The following is a 20,363-nucleotide window of genomic DNA, read 5'->3' on the forward strand; positions in this document are numbered from 1 at the left end:
GTGCCCTATGCCAGGGCAGCGCTGGGTATGCGGGAAGCAAGGGAGTTACTGAGCGAAGACTGCTTGGTGCTCAGCGTGCAACTGTGCTAAAATTTCTAGGGTATCTGGATGCTGAAGCTCCTTTGAGGCCACACAAAGCCCAGCAAAGTGTCTCTAGAAACGCATGATCACAGGCCAAGCGCTGGGGAAGCCTGACTGTCTAGAGCCATTGGCAGGTCCTTCTGGAGTTTGCGGGGATACTGGCCCAATAAGCAGAGTCTGGTCTAGTTCCCAGTTAAATTACAGGGTAGTGCAAATGCCATAAAGGTGCCCATCCAGCTCTCGGCTTTCATCCTGCTCCCACAAATGCTGGGTGAGAATCAAGCCCAAGCGAGGGAGGCACCTCTCTCCGAAGTGCAGAGCCCAACAAAGGGCCTGCTTGACCCCTGCGACACTCCAGTGACATGCCAACGTGACCCCACGGGATCTCTGGGACAATGTAGCACTGACTCAGGCCGGAGCGCGCTGTGCTTTGTGCCACTCGTGTTACTATCCGTCCTTCGAGTTCTGGTCAAATAATGTTCTTGACACTCGTAATTAAAAAAATGAACAGTACCGTTGTGGTTTGCAAGCGACGGGCGGCAGCGGGAATTATGCCCAGGCTGGGTTCAGTTTAAAATACAAACCCGAGTGATTTTTCCGAGGCTATTCCTGTACCGTAGCCAGTAGCATGGTGTTGCAAAGGGGTAACGGTGCCCTCGGGTCAGCGGCTGGCAAACAGCGAGCTGGTTTGTCAGCCTCCTTTTCTCTTTTACGCAAATGGCTCTAAACATATTTGTATCAACACCCCCCACCCCACCCCCCGGCGTGATGCACCTTTGATCAATGGGGGTTTTGAAAAGAGTGTTTTGAGTCCAAAGATCAGTGCAGGAGCCAGCAACTTACAGGCTGCAAACAAGAGCCTGGCAGGGTATAAAGCCAGCCAGTGAGCAGCCCCAGAGCAGCGCAGTCTCATGAGAGACCGAGCTCACGCAGCACTCTCGGCTGATACTGAAGTGTTGATAGAAAAGGAGAATGGAGGCCGGCATGAACGTCCTGCATGACATGGGGATCCAGGCAACTCGCTACCTGCAGGAGCACTACCAGGGCTCCCAGGACTGGTTCCTCTTCATCTCCTTCGCTGTCGACCTCCGAAACACCTTCTTCATCCTCTTCCCCATCTGGTTCCACCTCTGCGAGGCGGTGGGCGTCAAGCTGATCTGGGTGGCTGTGATCGGGGACTGGCTCAACCTGGTCTTTAAGTGGTGAGTAGCCAGTGCTGGTCCTGTTCCTGCTGCTTGCCCTGCACACACCCTGCTAGCTGGGGGTTGTTTGGCTGTGAAGTGGGTACTTACCAAGAGGGTTCAGGTTGGCTCCAAGCTGGAGCTTTCCAAAGACAAGTTCCTCCAGCTCTGTAGCACACAGATTTCCTTCCAAGTCAGAGCCCCTGAGTGAAGCCTTGAACTGCATCGATCGTCCGGTTCATGGATCAGTGTCCATGGGAATCCACCCACCGCTGCCAACTCTCAGTGCTCCTGACCATTCTGTACAGTGCACAGTTAGGACTCCCACAACTGCCCAGTCACACAAAAGAAACCCTGGATATATTAAGATCTCCTGTGCGATTTCCATCACGGGTACGGCTCCAAACTTTCCCCACTCTGCTCCTTGCCAACAGCCAGGGAGAGATCTAGTCCTTGAACTAGCCAGAGGTGCCACACGTTGCAAATAGGGTCATGCTTGTATCACTGCAGAGAGGGGCTTATGTTTAACTGCATTTATTTTCCTGTGAGTGTCTGTGTGGTGCTGGGGCTACGGGGCTTACCTGGGACACAGAGATGCTGCTGACCAACTGTGTGATATGGGGCAAGGTAGCCTCAGTTTCCCCTTCTGTAATACAAGTGCTTTGAGGTCGATGGATGCAGAGTGCCATCTAAAATCGTAACCCTTTTTAAAGCCACGTGAATCTTTGTATAGCTCATGACAGACAGCAGCCGGGAGAATGCATGGGGCACGAGCCCGGGGTGTGAGTGAGCATGGGAGCTGGACCCAGCACTGGGTGTCAGCCATCCGGTCCTAGGTGCTGCATTTATGGCGATTGCCCTTCTCCAGACTTGCGGTTACCGTGGGGCTCTGATCCATCAGGGGAAGGGCGAGATTGGGTGTGGTGATGGAGTTGCCTCTGGAGACAAGGAGGCATGTGTTGGGCTGGGCTGGGGGGATGATGGGTCAGCCAGCGTGAGGGCACGTGCTGTATCTCTGGTTCATGCCCGGGGAGAAGCAGCCCATCACTCGTAGATTTAATATCTCCTGTGCCCTGCTGCACCATCAAGGAAAGGGGGCTCCTGGGTCAGCATGCAGCAGGTGGTGCCTGTACGCCCAGAGCAGAACCCAGCTGTGTGCCCCAAGCTTGGACTGAAGTCAGCCGGCCTGGAACTGGGGATCCCCGATTCTTGCAACCCCTGCCCCAACCTGGGCCAGAGCTGACGAGCTATGTCCTTGCTTTCCTGCTCTTGTGCCCGAGGCAACTAGAGACACTTTTATTCTTGCATTTCAGGTTCCTCTTTGGGCAGAGACCCTACTGGTGGGTCCGGGAGACTGGTTACTATGGCAACACCTCCACCCCTGTGATCCAGCAGTTCCCCCTCACCTGCGAGACCGGCCCAGGTGAGACACATCTAGAGAGAGGAGTAATTTGGCAGAATCATGCTTCACATTATACACAAGGAGGGGAGGCATCTTCCACTGCAGCAGCAGGGCGTGGGATTGGCATTTATCAGGGCGGAGGGACCTGCTGGGAAGAAGGGGAGGGGATGTCCTAACCTGCTCCACGGCTTAACTATCCTAGTTAGAAATATTGTTCTAATGTCCACCCTAACCCTTGCTGCAAACTAAGCCACCTACTTCTTGTGCCACCCACGAAGGACATGGAGAACGACTTTCCTCTGCATATGTCCTTTACAAATGTGAAGACTGTTTTCAGGTCCCCCCTCAGCCTTCTCTTCTCTGCACTAAACATGCCCAGTTCTTTCAACCTTTCCTCATAGATCAGGTCTTCTAGAACATAAGAACAGCCAGACTGGGTCAGACCAAAGGTCCATCCAGCCCAATGTCCTGTCTTCCGACAGTGGACAATGCCAGGTGCCCCAGAGGGAATGGACAGAACAGGGAATCATCAAGTGATCCATTCCCTGTTGCCCGTTCCCAGCTTCTGGCAAACAGAGGCTAGGGACACCATCCCTGCCCACCCTGGCTAAAAGCCATTGATGGACCTATCCTCCCTGAATTTATCTGGTTCTTTTTCTAAACCTCTGATAATTTTTGTTGCTCTGCTCTGGGGTCTCTCCAATTTGTTCACATCTTTCTTAAAGTGTGGTGCCCAAAACTGGACACAGGACTTCTGCTGAGAACTCCTGGTGCCAAGTAAAGCAGGACAATTACCTCCTGGGTCTTAGATACATAGGGTGACCACATTTCCCAAAGGGAAAACAGGACACTGTGTGGGGCTGGCCCAAGCCCCCTGCCCTGCCCCGCATGAGACTGTTGTTTGTCACTGGAACCGTGCTGGCCCCCCCACGGGAGCCCTGCCTCCCCCCTGCGTGGGGCTGGCATCTCTGCTTACCCCTACCCCCGCCCCGCCTCGCCCCGTCCCGCATGCTCCTCCACACCACACCTCGCTTTTTTGACAAAATTGGGCAATTGTCCCATTGGCTCTTGCCAACCGATCAAGTCCCGAAGTATGAGTCAGGATGGCCGGGACGGGGCGTTAAAATGGGACTGTCCCAGCCAAAACGGGACGCATGGTCATCCTTTACAGACAACACTCCTGTTAATACAGCCAAGAATTACATTTGCCTTTTTCACAACAGCATCACGTTGCTGACTCGTATTCAGTGTGTGAGCCACTCTGACCCCCAGATCTTTTGCCTCGGTATTGCTGCCCAGCTGGTTATTCCCCATTTTGCATTTGTCTTTTCCTTGCTAAACACAGAACTTTGCACATCTTTCTTGAATTTCATCTCATTGACTTCACACCAAGTCTCCAGTTTCTCAAGATCATGGTGCATTCTAATTCTGTCCTCCAAAGCACTTGGATTAGTTAACCTGCATTAAACCCCTGGGTGGACACTCCCATTCAGAATTAAATCGCCTTAATTCCATTACATTCAGTTAATTTTGGAAGTAAATTAACATAAACTGAATTAAGGTAAACTAATTCTGATTGAGAGTTTAAGCTTAACTGACTTCCAAAATTAATTAGATTAAATTGAATGAAGGCAATTTTTCATTCTGAATGAGAATGTCCACACAGGGGCTTAATGCAGTTTAACTAATTCATTTTAAACTCACCAAAGCCCGGGGGTGCCGCTGTGCAGAGTGGTTTAGCACAAGCTTGAGTGTTGGACACAGCTGCTGTCCTTAAGCATTTCCTAGTCACTGGAGAAAGGAAGACATTGGAAGTGCAGATTTTGCCCTGTCAGCAGTTAGGGGCAGGCCAATCTCGCCTTGCTGCTGGGGTGAAACAGGTCAGCGTATGCAAAACCCCCCTTTTAGGCTAAATTTAGGCTCTGTAGAAGAAACCTTTGCTCCGACCCTATAGCTACTGAAATTAAGAACAAATACCTTCCCATGTATGACAGAGGCCTGTCTGCCCTCAGTATCTGCCCAGCCCAGGAGAGAGGCTGTCTTTCCTTCCAGAAAAAGAGCGGACTAATCCAGTACCAGTGCAGATTTTGTTTGCAGGGGGACCCTTGACCTATGCTGGAATTAGAAGCTTGTTGCAAACCTCAGCAGGAAGGCAGGGTGGTGCAGGCTCAGGCCCAGATCAGAGGCATGCTGTGTATGTTGCAACCACTGGGGCTTTGCTCATGCCAGCTGTTTTGTGCGTGTGTGTACACATACACTGTCAAACACACACGCATGCGAGCTCACACACGTTCACTACTGCTCTCTACTGGATGGGCCCTTTTGAAGACGAAGACCCGAAGAAGAGCTGTGTGTATCTCGACCGCTTGCCTCGCTCCCCAACGGAAGTTGGTCCAATAAGAGCCGTTACCTCCCCTGCCTTGTCTCTCCGGTGCTATGTGACTATCCGTTCCCTCTGCCTGCTGAGGGGGGTCTGTGGCTAGAGCAGAAAGCCAGGTAGCCTTGAGCATGGGACTAGGAGCCAGGATCCTTGCAGCCTAATGCCACCTCTACCACGGGTGCTCTTTCTGTAGCCTTGGGCAACCTGGATAATGGGGACTGGGTGGTCTGCCCCTAGCTCAGAGCGTGGTGGCTGCCTTGCCGGGCGGTGCTGATAGCGGGGTGTGGAGATGGGAACACGCACCGTGGGAAGGGGGAAAACGGGCCGGAGCATGCCGTGAAGACAAGGCCAACGTCTGTGGCGTGCCGGGGCTGGTCTCTGCAGGGGACTAGTGTGCGGGGTAATACGTAGCGGGCGGCTCTGCCCGCACAAGTGCCAAGTATTCTGGCAGCATTACCATAATGGCTCCCTAATGCCAGGTGTCGTGGGGAGCTGGGCCGGGAGTGCCTGTGCGACAGACCCTGAGAAATCTTGTAGCGCGCCCCTGGGCTCATGCTAGCGCTGCGGGATCACTCCCCTGCTGAGCGACTGCCCTTTCCGCCTCATTTCCCCTCCTACTCACCCCTGGTTCTGGTAAGGACACCCCCCTCCAGTGCCTCACGTGGGGGATTCCCCCTGTGCCTGCCCCTCCCCGTCAATTCCCTCGCGCCCTGCGCAGCCAGCTATGCCGGGCTGGGCTGATGCCGGCTCTGGGCCTTTAGTTTGGGTGATCCCAGCGCTCCAGGCACCCGGTAGGAGGTTGCTGTTCGTGACCAGGGCAAGGAACAACCTGGGGAGGCGTAACGCAGGTGTTTTCTCTCCCCTAGGGAGTCCCTCTGGCCATGCGATGGGCTCTGCAGGAGTTTACTATGTGATGGTGACAGCCATTCTGTCCATTGCTCTGGGGAAGAAGCAGCTGACGATTAAAGACCAGTAAGCAGGGTTCAGACTGTTGCGCTCCTGTGTCTGCAGGGTCAGCGGGGTGCCCTGAGGCCTGAGGGAGGTGCGTTTTGAACCAAAGGAAATGAGTCTTCATGCAGCGCGCAGTGGAGCTGTGGAATTCACTGCTGCAGGAGGCCGGCAGCGCTACGTGCTCAAACACCCCAACGCGCACACAGACACAGGGTTTTAGAAGGGGTTGAATAACTGCGTGAGCACTGATCCCACCAGCAGCTAAGCCAACTAACGCCTAGATAAAGAGAGTCGCATCTCATGCCTCCCCAAGACCGAGTGCCTGCTTCAGTGGCTGGGAAGGAAGTGAAGGGCCTGGACTAAGACCTGATCCAAAGCCCACTGAAGTTGATGGGAGTCTTTGGATGAGGCCACAACGGGTATGGGGAGTGGGATGATCAGAGGAGCTCTGCAGTGTCCGAGCTCTGCCCCACTGAAGTCAATGGGAGTTTTGCAGCTGCTGTCAGTGGGAGCAGAGGGAGGCCAGCTCCACGCGAGTTTGGACCCCTCCTGGGTGTTTAAGCTTTCCCTGGATCATGGCAGAGGGCAAATCCCTGGTTCTGAACCTCTACCCACCCCGCAGGGGCTGTTTAATGCCACTTTCCATTCTGTGACTGGCAGTCAGGACTTTATAATGTGACCCTCCCGCTTCTCCACCCACTGAAACTTCAGCCACTACCAGCAGGGAGAGACGTCTGAGATCCCAGCCTCCCTGCTCCCCGCTGGAGGGGGCAGGGAAAGCCGCGGGGTGGCCTTGCGCAGGCCGTGCTCTGCTGACCTTTGTGTCTCACCCGAATTTCTCCCTGCTGCAGGTTCTTGCGGACAGCGCTGTGGGCAGGATTCTGGGCTGTCCAGGTCTGCGTCTGTTTGTCTCGAGTCTTCATTGCTGCCCATTTTCCTCACCAAGTCATCGCAGGGGTCATCTCAGGTCAGTGATGGCGTGCACCGTCGCCTCTCCCTGTACAAAACGCACTGTTACGGTCACTCGGAGCAATGGGCTCAGGGGCCACCTGCCAGCTGTTCCTAGGCGCCAAGGCCAGAAGGGACCATTATGCTCATCTAGCCTGCCCCCTTGCATAACACAGGGCCTGGGACTGCCCCACAATCCTGCCTTTTGAGCTAGAGCCGGTCTATTTAAAAACATCCAATCTAGATTTTAAAATTGCCAGTGAGAGGGAATCCACCACGCCCCCGGGGAAATTGTTCCAGTGGCTAATTACTCCCACCGTTAGACATGTACACCTTATTTCCAGTCCGCATTTGTCTCGCTTCAACTTCCAGCCATTGGATCATGTTAGGCCTTCGTCTGCTGGACTGAGCCTATTACCAAGTAGTTGTTCCCCACATAGGTACTTATAGACTGTGGTCAAGTCACCCCTAAACCTGCTCTTTCAAACGAGCGTAGATAGATCGAGCTCTCTAAGTCTCTCTCTCTATCTGGCCTGTTTTCTAAGCCTTTCCTCATTCCCATGACCCTTCTCTGAAGGCTCTCCACAGGACAGACCCTGAGGTGGACGCTGTGGCTAGGCAGCACTGTGCTGCACTGATTGCACTTGTAATCCCACACCCCGTGCCCTAGGAACATGCCTTTGCAAAGCCCTTGTTCCCCAGGCTCTGCAGTGCGGTAACCCAGCTCAGCCAGACAGAACAGTAGCAGACTAGTTCCAATCACTGGCAGGTTTTACCGCCAGCAAGCATTGTCTGGAGGTGTGGGCACAGAGGGCTTGGCACTAGGAGGAGGGGATCTTAGCCCAGGGAGAGATGGATGGTTAAGGTTGCCTCTCTGTGCCCACAGTGGGCACTGCTCATTCCCAGGGAGGTGGCCGTGCAGAGACTCGTTAGTTGGCTCTGTGACGACCCTTGGGGCGGCTGCCCTCAGGAGCAATGCTCCACCACAGCTGTCCTCCAGTCCCTGATTTTCTTGGGAGCCCTGTGGCTCCATCTCTGCGCACCAGGTTCCTCGCTCTGACGGGTGGTTTCTCCTCTCACGCTCTGTTCCCTGCAGGCATGGCAGTGGCTGAAGCTTTCCGGCACATCCCCGCCATCTACAGCGCCAGTCTCCGGAGGTACCTGGGCACCACCCTCTTCCTGTTCAGCTTCGCCCTGGGGTTCTATCTGCTGCTGAAGGCTCTCGGTGTTGACCTGCTGTGGACCCTGGAGAAAGCCAAGAGGTGGTGTGACCGGCCGGAGTGGGTCCACATTGACACCACCCCATTCGCCGGCCTCCTCAGGAACCTGGGGATCCTGTTTGGGCTGGGGCTGGCCCTCAACTCCCAGATGTACCTGGAGAGCTGCAAAGGGAAAATGGGCCAGCAGCTGCCCTTCCGCCTGAGCTGCATCGTGGCCTCGCTCCTCCTCCTGCACCTCTTCGACTCCTTCAAGCCTCCCGCCAAGGTGGAGCTGCTGTTTTACGTCCTGTCCTTCTGCAAGAGCGCGGCCGTGCCCGTGGCTGCCGCCGGCCTCATCCCCTACTGCGTCGCCCAGGTCCTGAGCCAACAGGATAAGAAAGCTTTATAGAAGGAAGGGACTTGGGTATTTATGCACACGACATGTGACATGTCCCAGGAGCAGAGGCTTAGGACCCTCAGCTCCCCCATGTCTCTGGGTCCAAATGCTAGAACTGGGTCCTGAGTCAGCAGATACTGGCTCAGCACAAGCCCTTTCCAGTGCGCTCTCCTTGCTAGACCTGCGGAGAGCGACTGTGTCCAGAGACCAGACCAGCCCTGCTCCTGCTCGCTTGGCCAGGGGGTGCTCCTGTCTGGCTCATGCAGTAGAGCTGGTGCCTATGTTACAGACCACAGTCGATGTGCAGGGCACACGATGAGCCAGCCCAGACTCTGGCTCTGCAGATGGCTCAGCAGTGGGGCCTGGGAGTCAGCGCGCGGCAGGCAGGAGCCTCCGGAAAGTGTGGTCGTTTCCCCTGCGGGTCATGCCAGCGCTGATGAGGGAACAGCCTGGCTTTGTTGCGTCCCCTTGACGTACGGTGAGAGAAGGAGACTGGCATTCTCTGGGCCACAGGGCGCTCGCTCCTGCACGTGCTCCCCGGAGGATTCCTCAGACAGCGCCCCGTGGAGGGCAGAGGCTGTGTCGGGGGGAGCTAGGTTAGGAGACAAAGCGAGGGCACGTGGCAGAAAGGCTGGCACGTACCCGCACCCTGGGGCTCACTGGCCTCTGTGTCCCACTAAGTACCCAGTGTCCTGCAATTACCTTAATGTGAAACAGTGATGTGTGTGTGGGGGGGTGTCTGTATATAAGTGGGGTGTTTTATTAAAGCCTGAGCTGTATTTCATTACCAGCCATGAGTCCTTTGTACGTCTTAGCCACAGATCGGCCCGGAGTGGGGGCGCTGAGTGGGGGGTGACTCTCCCATGAGTGGTGTTTGGATTGACAGGGGACGTTTTGCTGCTCCTGGGGGAATCCAGCCCCCTCTCTGGATGCTGCTAACCTATCCCCTGCCAGACACACTTTAAAACGATGGAGGAAGATAACTGGACCCTCCTACAAAGTCCCTATTGCCCACCCTGCTCCCCGCAAATACTGCCAAACACTGCTGGCATAGGACTGTCCGGGGGTGGGGGCAGAGGCTCAGTGCCATGGGATCACTCAGTCAGCGACTCGCACTTATTACCTTGCTCTTTGCTTTATTGGTCACTGGTTAAACCAGCTCGCGTCTGTTTACCTGGCCATCCCACTGGCAAGAGGAGGAAGGAATTCACAGACGGGACTTCACTGGCAAGAGCAGTGTCCCGTCCTCCATGCAGGCTCAGGAAGGGGGTTTGTACAGAATCAATCGCTGTGTGAGCCCCACTTCTCTGTGGTGCTGGGATGGAAACAAACCTGGAAAAGCACGAACTCTTGGTGGGTCCTAGACGCTGCCCTGGCACTGCAAGGTTCATTGTGGAGCTGGCGTGATTGATCCAGCCCAGAGCTGGAACAGACGTCTTTGTTCTCCCCTGAAGTGAAGGGGCCAGGTCCTGAACCCAGGTCAGTGCAGCTCAGGAAAGGCAGAGTGCTGCGCTGGTTCCAGGGAAGGGCAGGTAACAGCGACCCAGACCCGTGGAACTGCTGTTTCAGTCTGATCAACTGAGCTATTCCCACGCTGCTCCTGAGCATCACCAGGGGCCTGGGCACAGGCACGTCAGCTGTCAAACAGCCTCGCCTCCTGGTTCAGGTCTCTCTGGCTCAGCAAGCCTGCCTCTGGGAGTGGGGCTGGGCCTCTCCACTGGGAGTGGGGCGGACATGGGGAAATCTGGGCATGTCAGGGCTCCTCTGCGGGGCAGTGGGCGGGGGATGCTCTCTGGGCTGTGCATGCTGGAGGGGTAAGAGTCAGTCTCCAGGGCTGGCAGCCCAGCCCCCTCCACTGACCTACTATGCTTAGTGGGGACATACACGACTGACTGTATAAAATGGCTTTCTAAAGATTGCCTTCTATAAAACCGACCTAATTTCTTAGTGTAGACATACCCTGAGTTAAATAGAGCACAAAGGGGAAGCAGTCCCGGGATGGACCAGGGTAGGGGCTGGAATTATTGTGCTTCATCACCAGGGTCACATTGTCTGTCGGGCCCCTGGGGGAGACGGGAGGTTCGGTGTCACACAGTTTGGCACCAGCCTTCTGGCATGTTCCTGGCTGCCCCCTCTGAGACCTGGGCTTTAGGAAGGGTTTACTGCTGACTAGACAATGGTGCTGAACTTGGCTCATCCCTGCCACTAACTCGATTGTTAAAAGTCCTGGTTCAACGTGATTCAATTTAAAATAAATCCCATTTAGAAAAGGACAGTTCAGCCCTTTGATCTGCAGTTCATGTATTTTTGTGGAATGTGTGCAATGGGCTGATCCCTCTTGGCTGCCATCATAGGGGTCAGAGCACGCAGAGCTCCCCAGGAACTCAACACTCAAATTCACGCAGCAGCTGTAGCTGCCCAAAGCAGCCCCCTGGCCTCAGCAGCTCTCTGTCTCAGGACAGTGGACTTTGTCGCTATGCACAACACGGCATTTCTGTGTATCCGCGCTTTCTCGCCAAGGGAGGGAGTTCCCGCACTGCCCTCAGAGCCCCCGTTCCTACGCCTACACTCATCTAAAGCCCTGTGTCGCAGCCACCAGTTAAGCCAATTAGTCCCAGTTATTGCTCCAAAACTCTATGAGGTACCCCTTCCGTTCAGCCCCAGGGGGTACACATGCTATTCCCTGCCCACCCCAGTCCTTCCTTGTTCTAATTCCGACACGTCTTGTGTGAGAGGCTTGTTTTTTGCAGAGAATGAGCTATTACAGACAGTAGAATTTAATCCAGTACATTTTATGTGATCCCATTAAACTGTCTAACTTGCTGGTCTGTGCTATGAAGGATGCACTCCTGCTGACAGAGAAAGTACAACACTTAGGATTCCACTGCTGCTTCTGATACCAGGACATGGCAAGCAGCATGCAGGGGCTCTGAGCTCGCTGCAGAGCCATAGCGATCACAGGCCATTTACCTTCTCTTGGTCCTTCTCTTTCATTTAAAAAACCACAAAGGATCTGGGATTTTGATGGAGGAGGAGCAGGAGCTGTAATGAGAAGGGATGAGTAGAACTGGCCCTGCATGTCTCCATCACCCGCCAAAAGCAAACAGGAGAAGGATGGGCTCGTGGTTAAGCCATGGGCCTGGGGCTTGGAGGTCTACTTCAATTCCCAGTTCTGACACTGCTCGTATGCCCATGGGCCCGCCACTTCGGGCTGTGGCTCCCCTTTGTGGAATGGAATAATACTAACCCTCTTTCTCCCTGCCGTATCTATTTAGAGTGTAACTTCTCTGGGGCAGCGACTGTCTCTCAGAGTGCGTCTGCAGCAGGGAGCCCTGGGCCTCTCAGTGTGGCTGTAATACAGATAATAGTAATTACTGAAAGCTTTGCTCTTCAGCAGGGTCTTTGTGAGCCTGGGTTAAAGGTCAGCTTTGGAAAGGATTGTTAAGTAACATCCCCTGCCTCTGTTAGCACACTGGACTGGGCTCGATTGCTTATTTCCTTATGAACTTTCCTGATCAGAAACAAGCAGCATGACTCTAGCTATCGCTTGAAAGTGACATGCCCGCATCCAGCATCTGAAAATACCAGGCCAGTTTGGATTAACTCTATGTTTTGCTTTATCTTTTCGGATGTATTTTGTTTATTCTCAGGGCAGGGGTTCTGAAATGTTCCCATCTTAACAGAGTGTGTGTCCTGTGGAAAATCCCCCCTTCCACCCACAACCGCATGGGCCACCTCCCCTTGCATGCATGATATCCAGTGCGATTGCTTTCATGGGAAACGGGAAGTAGGAAAGGCATGTATTTTTAACTTTTAATGGAATTTAGCAGCTGGAAACCAGGGGTGGAGCCAGCCCCATGTGCTGAGCCAGATATCTGCTGACCACAGACAGCTACTTGGATATCTCTCCCTTGGGGTGCTTAAAGGGCTTTGGAGAGACAAGGTGAGGGAGGTAATCTCTTTCATTGGGCCAACTTCTGCTGGTGAGAGAGACAAGCTTCAAGCTACCCAGGGCCCTTCTTCAGGTTTTGTTGGACAAATCAGGACTGGTTCATACAGACCTTAATCCAGGAAAGCTCCCCAGTCCAGGACAGCACTTAAGTACCTGTCTATCTTTAACCTGAACAGGCGTGGCACGAAGCACATGGTTATGGGTGTGGCGCACTCTATATGCTTTTTTAAAAGTATGCTGATGAATGTGACTATAATGTAACTAAAATATGCTCCATGCAAAAGGTCTTTTGTAAGGTATCATTACAAAGCATATAATCTCCTGAGTGTGGTCATCCTATTTCTATAAATGTATCACCCTTGTATCTGAAACTAGAAATATGAAATATAACTCTGAAGGCCTATTGTAGTTATGCAAAGTGTGGGCCATTAATGGTGGTTTGGAATCTTGATGGCTCCTAACAGCCAGGACAATTGACTGTGGATGGCTCTGTTTGCAGGCAGGCCTTCCTGCAAGCCAGGCTGGGAAGAATGAAGGCTTGGGGTCTCACAGGACATGTGACCATGTCATCTGAACTGGAATCCATCTTTAACCTGGTGCTTTTCCATTGAGAAGGAGGGGTGGGAACCCAGAGGGACGGATTCCCACCTTATGCAAAAGATATATAAGTGGGTAGAACAGAACAAGAGAAGCAGCCATCATGAGAAATTCCCTAGCTACCACCTGAGCTGGAACAAGGGCTGTACCAGGGGAAAGGATTGTGCCCAGACTAGAAAGGTGTCCGGTCTGTGAAAGAAACTTATTGAAACATCTCTAAGGGTGAGATTTTATCTGTATTCAGTTTTTATTACTGTACTAGACTTAGACTTGCGTGTTTTATTTTATTTTGCTTAGTAATTCACTTTGTTGTGTCTGGTACTACTTGGAACCACTTAAATCCTACTTTCTGTATTTAATAAAAATCACTTTTTACTTATTAATTAACCCAGAGTATGTATTAATACCTGGGGGAGGGGGGGCAAACGGCTGTGCATATCTCTCTGTCAGTGTTATAGAGGGCGAACAGTTTATGAGTTTACCCTGTATAAACTTTATACAGGGTAAAACGGATTTATTTGGGGTTTGGACCCCATTGGGAGTTGGGCATCTGAGTGTTAAAGGCAGGAACACTTCTATAAGCTGCTTTCAATTGTTAGGGGATGTGGTTCAGACCTGGGTCTGGGTTTGCAGCAGGCTAGCGGGTCTGGCTCAAACCAGGCAGGGTGCTGGAGTCCTAAGCTGGCAGGGCAGGAAAGCAGGGGCAGAAGTAGCCTTGGCCCATCAGGTGGCAGCTCCCAGGAGGTTTCTGTGACCCAGCCCGTCACAGTGGGCTTTGTGAACTGGAGCCATGGAACCTTTCTAATTTATTTTCTTGTCTCTCCTCTTGTTGGTGTTAAATAGCAAATGAATACATCAAATATATTTTAGAAACTGCAAAGCAGCGGCCAGGTCTCCCCCTGGTGCCAGGTGCCAAGGTAGAGGCCACCCATATTACTGTTTATTTGTAGTGCAATAACACTGAGGCACCCCACTCCTGGACCAGGACTCTACTGTGCTAGGCGCTGATCATGGGCAGAATGAGAAGCTGGTGCCAGCCATAAAGAGCTCACAAGCTAACTAATAAATAACCTGTTATTGTAAGGTAGCCAGGCCAATCGCTCTCCCAGAGGCGGAGCCAGGGACAGCGCACATCGGCGTGGCTCTGTTCGGGCAGCATTACTACGTCAGTTTACACCAGTCAGGATCTGGCTGTTTATTTTTAATCAGTCTAATGATCATTAGCTTCTGATTTTGTTTCTCAAGGTACAGCAGCGTAGCCAGCACGGAGGCGTCCCCTGGGCGGGTCTCCCATGGACGCTGTCTCTGCCCCGGCCCAACCCGCAGCCTGCGCCCCAGTTCCTGCCACTTGCCAAGAAAACGCTTCTTGTCAGCAATAATCCATCCTGGCAGCCGGCTGCTGCTTCCAGGAAACTCCATAGACTCAGGGGCTGAGTGCCAGGCCAGCGCCGCGTGTGTGGGACTCCAGGTGTGAACCCCGCCCCCTGTACACTGTGGCTGCTGGGGGGGTGCGCTGGGTGCCAGAACAGGGGCTGGCTGTATCCTGGACACGCCCCAGGTGGGGGCAGGTTCCCCCCCTCAGCTCTCAGCCCCATTCCTGCAGAGGCACCTGCGGCGAGGCAGCTGCAGGGCTGGCCCAGCCTCTGGCTGGCAGGAGAGTTCTCCCCACACTCAGCCCCCTGTTCCCCATGCAATCACAAACCGCCCCATGGAATTGGAGGGGCGGGTTGCCCTGGAGACGTCGGCGGGTTAGAATTTAAAATCCTGAGGTAAAATTCCCAGGGGCCAGTGCCCGGCCCCCCAGGCCCATGGACCAGGCAGAGGCTCCCGCCCTCCGGTGCCCAGTGAGGTCGGAGATCCAGGCAGCTGTGAGAACAGGGGTGGCCCAGGGCACCAGCCTAGAGCTTGGGAGATCTGGGTTCACTTCCCTGCCCTGCCACAGACTCCCTGTGTGAGCTTGGGCCAGTCCCTCAGCTGCTCTGTACCTTGGGTCGTTCCCAGCTGTGCAGTGGGGACAACATCCCAGCCCTCCTTGTGGGACTGTGAGCACAAACACAGTCACAACTGGCATGTGCCCAGATACCTGATGGATGGGGGCCAGCTCAGTACCCCGGGTAGAGCGATCAGGAGCCAAAGGGCCCTGGCCTCATCTCTGCTGGGCAGCCAGGGGTTTGCCAAGAATGAAAGAGCCCCGAGACTGATGAAAGGATCAGAAAACTGGCCTTAGAGTGAGAGATCCCAGGAGCTCAGTCTCGTTAGCCTGACAACGAGAAGGTTGGAGGTGACTTCATCAGAGTCTGCCGGTACCTACAGGAGGCATGAATATTTGATAATGGGCCCTTCAATCTGGCAGACAAAGGTCTAATTCGATCCCGTGGCTGGAAGTTGAAGCTAGACAAATTCAGACTGGAAAGAAGGTGGGTGGTTTTGCACACAAGAGTAACTAACCACTGGAACAATTTACCAAGGGTCGTGGTGGATTCTCCAGCACTGGCCATTTTTAAATCAAGATGGGATTTTTTTTGCAAGATCTGCTCTAGTTCAAAAGGAATTATTTGGGGGAAATTCTGTGGCCGGGGTTACACAGGGGGCCAGACAAGATGATCACCGTGGTCCCTTGTGGCCTTGGAATCTAGGAATCCCCCAGCCACGGTAGTTAGTGAAATCTTAACAAATACAGGTTCCTGCCTGGCTTGGGTATTGCCCAGCAGAAGGGCAGAGAGAGCCCCTAGGGCCTGAGCTCAACTGCTGGGCTGCCTGCGTCATTTAACAGTTAATGCTGAAGGCCAGGAGAGGGATTTAGCTCCCAGAGCTTGTCCCCAGATCAGATTAGCTGCAAAGCAAACTCACTAGAGAAGGCCAGTGTGGAAAATGGAGCCATCCTTGGGGCATTAATCTGCTCAGGGCCAGGGTCCCCTCCCGATTGCTCAGATCTCAGCCTCGCAGCCTGCACGGAGCTGGGAGGGAATGGCCCAGCTGGAACTCCTTGCTTTGGGCTGAAGGATTTAGAAATACTGGCTATTTTCAAGGGCTTAGCCATAATGCTGGTTCACATTCAACACCCTTACGGCTACTCTGTCATTTTGGGTATAGCTAATGGGTGGGTGTGTGGACGTTTTGGGGTCAGAATAACAGACACAGCATCGGGGTGCCTTAGGCCAGGTGCAAAACACAGGCCCAGTAATGACAAGCGTATTAAGCAATTCTAAAGTGCAGTGGGGCTGCACAGGTGTCCCGGCGATGGGCAGGCTTTGGACCTTCGGGTGTGAATGCCCTTCTTTTGTACATTTGCTCCAGTGCGAATGTCCTACTTTTAACAAGGGAAAGGGCTAAGAAAAGTTAAATGTTCTTTTAAGGATGGGTGGGTTTAGTAATAGTAGGGCAAGGGGCTCAAGAGGTGAGCTGAAGAACGCTTTCCATGGGACAGATCGTCCTGGGCTCTGCTCAATCACGTGGCATCCCATTGTAAGACAACCATGGAGTCCTTCCACTGTACTGCATTGCAGGAAACCCCCCGTCCAACCCCCGGACAATGGGAGAGGTTCTCTCCTCCCCTCCTTGCAGGTGAAAGAGTTCCAGAGTTCAGCTCCCCGTAGGCAGCTGCTCTACGATACATAAAGAAGAACTCAGTGCAGCGCCTACCTGTCAGTCAGCTGGGGGCTCACTTGGCAGATGTGCTACCCCTGGAGTCCTGAACATAGAATCATAGAATCTCAGGGTTGGAAGGGACCTCAGGAGGTCATCTAGTCCAAGCCTCTGCTTAAAGCAGGACCAATCCCCAACTAAATCATCCCAGCCAGGGCTTTGTCAAGCCTGACCTTAAAAACTTCTAAGGAAGGAGATTCTACCACCTCCCTAGGTAACGCATTCCAGTGTTTCACCACCCTCTTAGTGAAAAAGTTTTTCCTAATATCCAATCTAAACCTCCCCCACTGCAACTTGAGCCCATTACTCCTCCTTCTGTCATCTGCTACCACTGAGAACAGTCTAGATCCATCCTCTTTGGAACCCCCTTTCAGGTAGTTGAAAGCAGCTATCAAATCCCTCCTCATTCTTCTCTTCCGCAGGCTAAACATCCCCAGTTCCCTCAGCCTCTCCTCATAAGTCATGTGTTCCAGGCCCCTAATCATTTTTGTGGCCCTCCGCTGGACTCTTTCCAATTTTTCCACATCCTTCTTGTCGTGTGGGACCCAAAACTGGACACAGTACTCCAGATGAGGCCCCACCAATGTCGAATAGAGGGGAACGATCACGTCCCTCGATCTGCTGGCAATGCCCCTACTTATACAGCCCAAAATGCCATTGGCCTTCTAGGCAACAAGGGCACGCTGCTGACTCATATCCAGCTTCTCGTCCACTGTAACCCCTAGGTCCTTTTCTGGAGAACTGCTGCCTAGCCATTCGGTCCCTAGTCTGTAGCGGTGCATGGGATTCTTCCCTCCTAAGCGCAGGACTCTGCACTTGTCCTTGTTGAACCTCATCAGATTTCTTTTGGCCCAGTCCTCTAATTTGTCTCGGTCCTTCTGTATCCTATCCCTACCCTCCAGCGAATCTACCTCTCCTCCCAGTTTAGTGTCATCTGCAAACTTGCTGAGGGTGCAATCCACACTATCCTCTAGATCATTTATGAAGATATTGAACAAAACTGGCCAGAGGACCGACCCTTGGGGCACTCCACTTGACACCGGCTGCCAGCTAGACATGGAGCCATTGATCACTACTCGTTGAGCCCGACAATCTAGCCAACTTTCTATCCACCTTATAGTCCATTCATCCAGCCCATACTTCTTTAACTTGCTGGCAAGAATACTGTGGGAGACCGTGTCAAAAGCTTTGCTAGAGTCAAGGAACAACACATCCACTGCTTTCCCCTTATCCACAGAGCCAGTTATCTCGTCATAGAAGGCAATTAGATTAGTCAGGCATGACTTGCCCTTGGTGAATCCATGCTGACTGTTCCTGATCACTTTCCTCTCCTCTAAGTGCTTCAGAATTGATTCCTTGAGGACATGATTGGCTTGGGGCTGTATTTTATTATTATTAATAATAAAGTGGAAGATATGTACAGTGAGACCAGTGACCGTATGGGAGGGCTCCTCTGGGCAGCCCAGTCCCCTGTGCGGGAGGGGGAGACCCAGCTGCTGTCCCCTCTCTGGTCACTGGCATCTCCTGAATGAGCCCAGTGTTGAAAGTAAGGACCAAAATATGGGAGATGTGTATATACCTTGTACTGCGCCCACTTACTTTGAAGTTTCATTGTTATTTGTGAAGCGTCAGGGTTAGGGTTAAAGTCATAACAAGATTGGCTCAGACACACGTTTTCCTTTAGCAAACCTGGCTCGCATGTGGCTCCACTGTTCGTGATGGCTGCAGGTTTCCTGGATCTGTAGGGTCTGGAAAGCCACCTTGGTCTCAGTGAGCGCTCAGTGCTGACATAAATAAACGCCAGCATGGAACAATCAACATCATTCATATTCGGGTGTCTGCCCTGCTCGGTAGCTGCTTTCACAGACGTGCGTGATTGCTTTGTGCTGTGCTTTGAGCTGACTTCCTGGAGCACAGGAAGGGAGATAGAGCATATGGAAACACATGGTCCTGCAGGGTATATGGCAGGAAGCTAGATGGGAAGCCCTATGGGGCATGCTCTCCGCCTGGGGCTGATATGGGGATGGCCCAAGAATGATTCTGTAGCTGTTGTTTGAACAGAGTTCACCCCCTTTTACCATTTAAGAACCTCACACTGTCTACCTCCTTGGTCACTCTTTCTAGTGCCCCCACTCTGTAGCGATCCTTCCCGCCCCCCCCCATACACTCCACTGCGCACACCCAGCCTCCCACACATGCCAACTCCACACATGCTGTTGTGCAATAAAACCTTCTTTGTCTCTTTTCTTGATTCCAGCCTCATAAAAATGTCCTGTGGCTCCTTTAGGAGGGGGTTCAGGCAGCACAAGGGTGTGTGGGTTGTGTGCACGGACAGGGCCCTGCAGTGTAGCCAGAGGAGAATGGGTTCAGCGGTACAGTCAAGGCAGTTTTGGAGACTTGGGTTAAAATCCTGTTTTAGGTCCCAGAAAAGAGAGTGAGGTTAATGAGGCTCACTCTAAGCCCTGGTGGACACATGTCCACATCGCCCTCTCGTCTGACACGGTTTACAGTCTCTGCTCAGGAGAGGCTTAAGGCCGCAATAGTAGGAGAGGGGGGTCCATGTCAGGTTTGCGGTGCACTGGCAGAGCAGAATTGGGCAGCCAAGGACTGGCCTAGCAAGGGGCTGCTGGGCTGGGCACACTGACAGTGGACACACAGAGCTATGGGGGGGTGAAATATGGAACACAGACACACTCCCTTTTCTTATCCACCAAGTGACCTCTGGTCCTTCAGTTCTTTCTTTAAAATCCACCTCTTCCTGGAATGCCTCCTGCCTTCTGCCCACCAGCAATCCTGGCAACCTCCCTTTCAGAAACGATTGTTCTGGGGCTTGCCTTTGTTTGCCTTGTCTATCTTCGATTGTAAACTCTCCAGCGCAGGGAATGGTTCCGATATTTATAGGATACTGTGGACATTTGTCACATAAGTCCATTTTAAAATAATAACACCGTCACTAATCCTAATGAAGCCTGCACAGTCTGAGCCCACTGTACCCAGCTCCACCCAAAGATAACAGCTCCTCATTGTCCCAAACAATTAAATTCCTGATCTCATTTTACAAAGTACAAAACTGTGAGGTAGGAATATTCTGAATCCTGCAATGTGCCAGAGGGCAGGAGGTATCTGCCCCTTTCCATCCACCCCACCCTGCTGCCAAGGTCGCCATAGTCATTTTGAGTAACTGGCTGGGTTTCTGTGAGGGGTCTAACAACTGATGATAAACAACTGACTTGTCCCTGCTGCTTCTCGGCAAGGCAGCTGACTCATACTCTAAAATAAAAGGTATAAATTGTAACCTCCTGGGGCGGGGACTGTCTCTGTGGTCTGTGTTCGTACAGGGCCTAGCAATGGAGCCAGGTGCACGAATAGGGCTTCTGGGGGCTCTTATTAATGCTAATAATAATAATTAATAAAGCCTATAATCATTTTTCCGATAAAACGAAGCGCATAGCCATCGTCTTTCAGGGCGACCCATTCAGCACAGACTCAGGGGACTTTGCATCCCACAGGAGAGATGGGGCCGCATCACAGCACACCGCCTGATTTAGTACTGTATTAAACACACAGTTAAGATCCCTTTCCTGACCCTTCAGTCCCCGTCCTGGAAGCCTTTCAGCAGCTGGAAAAACA

The 20,363-nt window shown here is 52.8% G+C and overlaps 1 protein-coding gene across 1 annotated transcript; it reads left to right on the forward strand.

Annotated features, from left to right (window-relative positions):
- Window positions 1-947: 947 nt before the first annotated feature.
- On the forward strand, window positions 948-9,329 carry LOC311513850 (glucose-6-phosphatase catalytic subunit 1-like). The gene is made up of 5 exons (XM_084615983.1): window positions 948-1,283; window positions 2,576-2,685; window positions 5,911-6,016; window positions 6,847-6,962; window positions 8,040-9,329. Exons 1-5 carry the CDS (start codon window positions 1,054-1,056, stop codon window positions 8,549-8,551), a joined length of 1,074 nt encoding a protein of 357 aa, XP_084472109.1. The 5' UTR covers window positions 948-1,053; the 3' UTR covers window positions 8,552-9,329.
- The last annotated feature ends 11,034 nt before the right edge of the window (window positions 9,330-20,363 follow it).

The sequence above is a fragment of the Lepidochelys olivacea genome (assembly GCF_965140295.1).
Source record: "Lepidochelys olivacea isolate rLepOli2 genome assembly, chromosome: 27".
Taxonomy (NCBI): domain Eukaryota; kingdom Metazoa; phylum Chordata; order Testudines; family Cheloniidae; genus Lepidochelys; species Lepidochelys olivacea.